This window comes from Andrographis paniculata, unplaced genomic scaffold (genome assembly GCF_009805555.1).
Source record: "Andrographis paniculata isolate CXL003 unplaced genomic scaffold, ASM980555v1 Contig82END, whole genome shotgun sequence".
Taxonomy (NCBI): Eukaryota; Viridiplantae; Streptophyta; class Magnoliopsida; order Lamiales; family Acanthaceae; genus Andrographis; species Andrographis paniculata.
The window spans coordinates 2,235,297-2,243,440 of NW_026137620.1; the positions used below are offsets into that span (position 1 = coordinate 2,235,297).

General features: G+C 35.2%; 1 protein-coding gene across 1 annotated transcript; it reads right to left on the bottom strand.

The window, feature by feature from the left end:
* Positions 1-977: 977 nt before the first annotated feature.
* Positions 978-7,095, bottom strand: LOC127241306 (N6-adenosine-methyltransferase non-catalytic subunit MTB). Its single transcript, XM_051260282.1, has 7 exons — positions 6,927-7,095; positions 3,769-6,344; positions 3,586-3,669; positions 3,318-3,422; positions 2,974-3,082; positions 2,037-2,188; positions 978-1,546 (listed from the first exon to the last, which is right to left on the bottom strand). The coding sequence occupies exons 2-7, from the start codon at positions 6,256-6,258 to the stop codon at positions 1,022-1,024; spliced, it is 3,465 nt and encodes a 1,154-aa protein (XP_051116239.1). The 5' UTR covers positions 6,259-6,344; positions 6,927-7,095; the 3' UTR covers positions 978-1,021.
* Positions 7,096-8,144: the final 1,049 nt, after the last annotated feature.

Below are 8,144 nucleotides of genomic sequence, written 5' to 3' on the forward strand. Positions count from 1 at the left end.
TGTGAATTTTGTACAATTTAACCAAAAAATAAAAATAAAAAATAAATAAATAACAAAAATTTTAAAAATCAAGAACAAAGACTTGATTGTTGGCCAAGTTGATAATATAATTGAGGATTGAGGAAGAGATGTGTAGATGAAATTATATGGAGTTACACTATTCTTAAATTCTTCAAAATATCTTGAATTAAAAAGTAATCTTATATTTTATTGTAATCAACGACAATTATTTAATTATTTGATAATGTTCTTGAAAAGATAATAACATACAAGAATTAATGGACATTATTAGCAAACAAGTATAGTGATTATAATACACCGCAAGGAAACTTTAGCCAGAAAATTAGCAAATTAAACAACAAACACTCTTATATTTTAGTTGATTTATAGAATGGACACAATCGTCACTTATTTGTGTTTTTAGTAAAAATGCACAATACACCTTACGTTCTAAATAAATACCTAAATTATGTAACTTTTATACAAATAAAAAAAAGTAAAATATCTTAAATAATTTATTTTTAATAAAATAAATAAATAAATAATTGATTAATAATTTATTTTTATAATTTTTATGCAAATCAAATAACAATGTCTCCAAAAACTATAGACTAAAAAATTAATCAATTATTTATTTATTTATTTAATTTTAAAAATTACTTAAAATATTTTGAATTTTTTATTTGTATAAAATTTATAGAAAAAAGGTGTTTTTCACAAATTTTACATTAGCACAGAAAAAATTTCACACAAAAGTAAAACACATATTGCTATATAATTTACCCCATTAAAAATGATAATGTAATATCCTATAGTTAAACATTAAAATTACGGGCGGTAAAATGACACCATACAAATACCCAAAATCCTGGCCATGACAACCTTGTATCTAATAGATACAAATATTAATAATGTTCTTATCCATCCGGCATAAAACCAAAATAAACCAAAAAAAAAAAAAAAAAAACAAAACCAAATAGACCAAAGAAAATAACTGGTTGCACACAACATGCCACCACTGCTACAGCATATTCATTCCTCTGTGGGACTCATAATCTAAAAACTCCCCTCCACCAGGGGGAGGAAGTGGAAGTGGAAGGGGAAGGGGAAGAGGAAGAGGAAGGGGAGGCGGCGGACCAAATGCTGCCGCCGCATTGTACCCGTACATATCGAACATCTGCCCTTCCGACGCTGCCAGATGCGCCGGGCCTTCTCGTCCCTTGAACAATGGCGGCTCCATTGCTGACGCCCATGGAGCAGGAGACGGCATGTTGGAGCCTGAAATTTCTTGGTGTGGATTAAGCATGTTGAGGTTTTGTGGTGGGTTGCCTGTCGGGGGGCGTTTGTTGTTCGGATTTCCTGTTAAGGCGATGGATGCCGACTGCTGTTGCTGCATCTGCTGTTGGTTCTTCATTGGAGACTTGGGCCGAAGAGACTCTATGTCGGAGGTTGTTTGGACAAGGTGAGGGGCTTCCGGGGGTGGGTTTCTCCCACCCAGTCCAGCCCAAACTTTACCATCCTTGTCGGCAAAGTTCCTGGTGTATGTCTGGAAGTAATGGAAACCGCATGTTAGGTCCGATATAAATAGATACATTACTTAAGGTACTTGAGGAGATAAAATTTCACAAATTAACCAAACAGAATTTAAATTGTGTAGCTCATTGTTGAATATCAATTACCGAATTAAGTCCAAGTACATCCACAAACAGCCATGATTAGAGATTTTTTTTTTTTTTTTTCCGGAGAAACAAAGTTCAAATAATAAAATTTTGAAAACTTTTGTCAAAGTAACAGTTTCAAATTCCATTAATTCAACCTAAGACAAGAACAGGAAGACCATTGCATTTCGAATGAGCTGAAAGTAGGCGCATGGATGGTTGCACTTGTTTTTTGTAGAAAAATTATATTAAAAAACAACACCTTGCAGGTGGGGAAAACCGATACGAAAAACAGAATATAACATGCCAGAAGACAGAAACACAGCACTTATATAGCTATATGATTCCTACTAAAACAGCCAAGAACGTCGAGCATACCTCTGAATTAAAATTTGACGAGGACAACCCACTACCAACTGTCAACCAACCAGCACGAATGTTATGGTCTTCGCCAAAAAGTTCAAGCCTTCTTCGACCAAGGGCAAAATGCTCAATTATACGGTACATGTCCTCAGGCTTTGCAGTGGAACCTATGATTCCATTATAAAGAGATATAAATATATGTGTGAGTAAAAAAAACTGAATAGTACAAGATTGTTTATTACTTGACTAAAAGAACTATTCACTTATATAAAAAAAAGGCATTGCAAAATAATGTGCTCAGAAGGCCACTAGTCATTAATCATATCCTATAAATTGGTAACATTAAATTTTTGCAGCCATAGAGGGAACCTAATGACCTTCTTTGTGAACAAGGAAAAGTGCGGACAAACTATAGGAGACACACACTCACATGAAGAATATTTGGTCAAAAAGAAGACTTCAATTGAAAGAATTATTAGCAAGGAGTTCTTTAAATGAAAGATAGGATTAGAAATGGTGAAGAGAATGATACTTGATGTTCACAATTACGAGAAAAATCCAGTTGAAAGTTGAAACCCTACTAAAAAATATTAAGGTTCTGCATTTTTTATGTTCATTCACTACATGCAAGGTCCACTTCTCTAGGGAACAAAGTAGAAGGAAAGAACATCTTATTGTTATATCATTTGCCTCAATACAACAGGGAGCAGAAAAACATTTGTTTCGCGTAAAATATGAGAGTACATGGCTAATTACCTTTTAGACAATCCTTTTTTCGAAAAATGAACATACAAATATAACTTAAATCTATAAGAGATGATTCCAAGCAGTCACACATACTAAGGAAACACCCAAGAAGAATTAATATCATGACAATGATTCCTAGAATCAAGTAACACTGGAACATTAAGAAGATTACGTGGAAAAATGCATAAAGACCCATCATGCTTACCATAAGGAGGTTCCTCAGCAATGATCACATCTGTGTCGATGTTGGCATGGATTATGTGACCATCTGTACTGCGGCGGACAGTCCCTTTTATGCCCATCAGGCAGTGTTCCTAGACAGTCATTATAAGACAACTTTCAGGATATAAGCATACAAAAATGTAATTCATATTATTTACACTAACATTTCAGAATTCCACTTTTCATAATAATAAGGTGCGCCAACCACCTCCAGCCAACAAGCTTAAAATTTTCTTCATGGTCGGTATATATTATTTGTCTTCATGATAGGATATTTTCAATTTGCATCTAACTCAAATATAGTACAAGTATATATTAACTGTTTACCTTGGACCGCTGAAACAGAGTGTGGGAATCGTGGCGTAAGCCTGGAGTTGCATTTGTTTTATTTGTCTTCACCCAGCATATATCTTCACATCTGCGAAATCCCCACTACATAAAACAAAAAGAAACAGATAGTTAAAGACATTGAAAATTTAAACATATGTCAAGTGGATCACAATGGCCAAATGAGTGTGAAAGGACATGACTGAGGAAAATGTGAAGTGAAGGCTTCAACAAAATAAGTACTAGAGAAAGGTTTCTCAGTCTTCACCTTCTTTAGGCATTGTCGGCCTTGCTCTAGACCAACACCATCACCCACCCAAAGGAAAAGGAAAGATGGAGTGTCAGCGATTGCCTGCGTATGACAAGGAAAAGAACATATAAAGTAAGGTAAAAGCTTCTTCGAATTTAAGATTTGTTTCACAATATAGAAAGAAGGTCAAAAGAAAACCACCTCAATCCTCAAATTCTTTATCTCTTCAAATGACCAATGGTCCATTTGGACACCAGGAGCCCGATGAACATACTCCTCCCATGGTGGGTCTATAAGAATGACATCGAATTTTGTTCCAAAGAACTCTGGTGAAAGCAACTGCTCTCGCAGGTCACACTTGTAGTACATTGGCGCAGAAGCAGATTTTGCAACAATCTCATCCTTTTTCTGTATAAGCTCCCGAAGCTTTGGATAGTCCTCAACCACACTAGTGAGCTCTAGTTCCCTGATGAAATTCTGTGGCCGCATACCAGTGTCAACAAAGTTCTGAGAATAATCATTTTGCTCTCCTCTAGACGGAGCTTTGCCAGGGGGAGCATTGATTCTAGGAGGAACCCACCCTCCTGAAGCTTTATCTTGAGGTGGACCCTGACCAACTGGAGGTATGGCATTGAAATTTGGACCAGGCATACTGGAAAGCATTCCTCTTCCAGGCCCAGATGGATTGAAACCCATAGCACTATTTGGTCCACTTCCCATGTTAGGAGGAAATCTAGGTCCAAGGGGTCCTGGGGGAACAGGAGGAAGACCAGGTGGAACACCAAGCATATTCATCTCAACACCCCGACCTCCTGGCCATACAACGGATGGTTGGAATGGTGGAATGAATACTCCAGGTGAAATGGACCCAGGTGCAGGGGACATGTTAGGTGGTAAGGATTGCATTGGTCCAGGAGGTGGCAATCCGAGTGGTCCAAAAGGTGATCCTACCATGGGCAGTGGAACACCCGCTTGATGACCCTCTCTTCCAGAAGGCCTACCACCCCTTCCACTTCTCCCAGTTCTATTTCCACGGCCACCTTGAGAACTTCTATTAAAAGAACCTGGCTCTTGGTTTCCACTTGGAGGTGCAGAGCCACCACTAGAATTTTGGCTGCTAGTACCACGGGTGGAGAGACCTCTAGATTTCTCAGTATTATGGTCATTATCATCTCTCCAGGAATGATTCTCCTGCACTGCAACATTGCCATCTATGGATTTATCTTTTGTATCTTGACCAGCTTGGACAGACCCAAGGGAGTTTCTTGACCCATCCTCCCTTGAATAAGAAAACCCTTCAGCATCAGGAGCCTGTTTTGAGTCAGATTGAGGAACAGCTTCACTATTTTTTGCAGAATTTGACCTTGAATCTTCTCTTGCATAATCATATGGTTTTGTCTGGATTTCAATGACATCATAATTATCACTCGATATTCCATATTTTGATGAAATTTTTACTGCTTCTGTCCTGTTTCCATCTTTTCTACTACCAGAGCGACCATCAATTCGGTCACGTCCTCGACGAGGTAACTCCCAGTCCCTGATTCCGTCATATGTTTCATTCTCTCTTGATTCCTTATCTTTTCTTTTCCATGTATCTTTAGCAATGTCCCGGTCCCTCTTTCTGTCGCCCCAACTATCATCTCTTCCTTTTGATCTATCATTCCAAGGGCCATCTTTTCCCAGCTCCTTCCGCCTATGAGAACTGCTTCTTTCGTAATCCGCATCTAAACTATCTGATTCAAACTGCCGCCTTCCAATCTTCTCAGGAATTCTAGAACTATCCGAGTTCTCTCCATCTCTCCTACTTTTGTCTTTTGTCCACATATTAACATCCTCATCAGCATTTAGGGGCCTTAAACTACCATCTTTTATATCACCACGTAAGGGATTTCTTGGCTGTCTATGCTCGTCAGATCTCTCTTTATTTAATACTTCTTCATGTTTTGAGATTCCCTTATTATCTTCCTCAACATATTCAGATTTTCCTCTCCTGCTCCTTTCTAGATCAATTTCTGTATCCTCTCTTTCAAGAGACTTGGTACTTTCATCATTCATTGATTCAAAGTCCTTGAGTCTTATGTCATTCGATTCAATTTCCAAAGTCTCACTTCTCTCTCTTTCATTCAAACTTCCAAGCTTAGAATCAGAAGACTTTCCACTTTTTACATCTGCACTTTCTGCAAATTCAGCAGTTTTTGCAACACTGTCAGGCTCATCCCATCTTCTCCTGTGATTTCTTCCATGCAACTTTTCCCCATCTATGTTGTGTTCTGAGTATTTTGAAGTTGATTTCTTCTTGTCGGCTTCTTCATCTCGACCATATCCCTTACTTCCAGGTTTGTCCCCATCTTCAATCTTGTTTTCTGATTCTCCATCTTGATACCAAGTGCTCAATACATCCAATGTATTCTCTTCTGCAGTTTTCTTCAACTGCTTCGCACGTGACTCTTTTCTGGTTTCATAGTCATCTGGATCACTGTCAGCTCTACTTGATTCACCCGATCTCTTTCGATTTCCATACGAGTCAGATACACTTCTTTTCCTGCCACTACCATCCATGATATCAGGTTGCTTCCTCTTATCATCACCATCCCAGTCTTCATCATCCCTCATAGTGTCAATGTTTACCTCCATATCTTCCCCAACCTCCCATTTTGTAGAACTTCTTACCCGGTCAGGTGAGGCCATATCACAAAACTAATTGCCAAGAATCAAAGGAGACAAAAGATGGTTGCCAACAGTGCAGGGAAAACAGGACAAAATCTGAAGGTAGACTGCACGACAGATCCATTCCAATCGTTAGGTTATATTTGAAAAAAAAAAAAAAAAAAAAAAAACGCATACATAAAAATATCCAGGATTCAAGAACAAGCAGTAAGATTTCATGTCAACAAGTTAAGGATTTTGCTCATTTACCCAACTACAAGCAACAAAGATAACATATTTTTAAAAAGAACTTCCATATGGAAATTCCCTACCCTCGAAAAAATGCATCAGAGTCAAATCACAGGTTGTCAAAATTATATCGAACAAAATAAGTTTAGAATCCTAGGTAATTATCTCAAGCAAGAAATAAAAACATCAAATTCATCATCTTCCCATATGAAAATCCTGCAACTCAATAGGTCTTACCCAAAAAAAAAAAAAAAACAGAATCATTATCTCAGACGAAATATGCAGAATTGCATAACGAAGAGATAAAAATCACAGAATATCAGTAGACATCAGATTTAACTGATCAACTAAAAAACCCATCCTCGCCCAGTCTCAAATCATCCAATTGGAAAAACAACCCACAGAAGAGAGATGACCATAGCAAAACCTAGATTGAAAAACAAACACCAGTGCAATCATACATTTTAATGGTCGATGCAGACGATAGAACATCGAAGGACGATAAGGCGGCGCATCGCCGGAGGAGAGGAATCGAGCGGCGAACGCTGCGTCGTACGTCAAAGTGAATGATGAAAGCGGGATTGCAGAAAGTGATTTGCGAAAACCCTCGTCGTTTTTTATTGGACAATTATTTTCCAGAAACCGGTACACGGTATTTATAGGTAATAATCCTTTTTTAAGATTTTAGATACGATTGATTCGAGATTTTATGAAATTTAAGATTTTACGGTGGATTAATTTGAAATTTTATTAGATTATTTATAAATTTATATAAATTTTAAAATAATATTTTTATTAATTTATATAATATGTATAGATATATATATAATATATTCGAGATAAATAAAAATATTTAAATTATTAAATATATCAATTTAGGGCCGTTTGGATTGACTTAAAAAAATAAGTAGAAGCAGCAGTTCGATTTTGTGTTTGGATAAATAATTATAAAAGCAGCTTTTCGTAAAAAACTGTTTGGACGTTATAAAGTTAAAAGTGCTTTTAAATGGTTAAAATTACTTAAATGGACATGCGGTTAATATAATACTAATATTTTTCTATAATACTTGTATAATTTAATTTAAATTTTATAAATTATATTTAAAGATTTAAATTAAACTATAAAAAATGTACTTTTAAATTTTGATTATTTATATTTTAAAATTTTAATTTAAGGATAATATATCAATTAAACATAAAATTACTGTATAATATTATATAATTTGTATTTTATAATTTATTTTAAAATTTTATAAATTATATTTAGTAATTTAAGTATAATTAAAAAAATTATATATTCCTATTTACATTCGGTATTTAAATTTTAAATTTTAATCCAAATATAGTATAGAAATTAAAAATAATAAATTAATTATATTTTAAAATTTGTATTAAAATATAATATATATAATTTATTTATTTTTATATTATATTATATTGTATTTATTATTATTATTATTATTATTATTATTATTATTATTATTATTAAAGATAAAACAATAATTTTAACTGAAAAGTACTTCGAATTATTTCAAAAGCTACCTCCAATATGCTTCTGAAAAATATACTTTTCAGCTTCAAAGCTGTTTTTGGACAGAAGCCAATGCAAACAGGTGGAAATTAAGCAGAAGCCAAAAGCTCTTGCCAGAAGCCAATCCAAACGGACCTTATTTTAATTA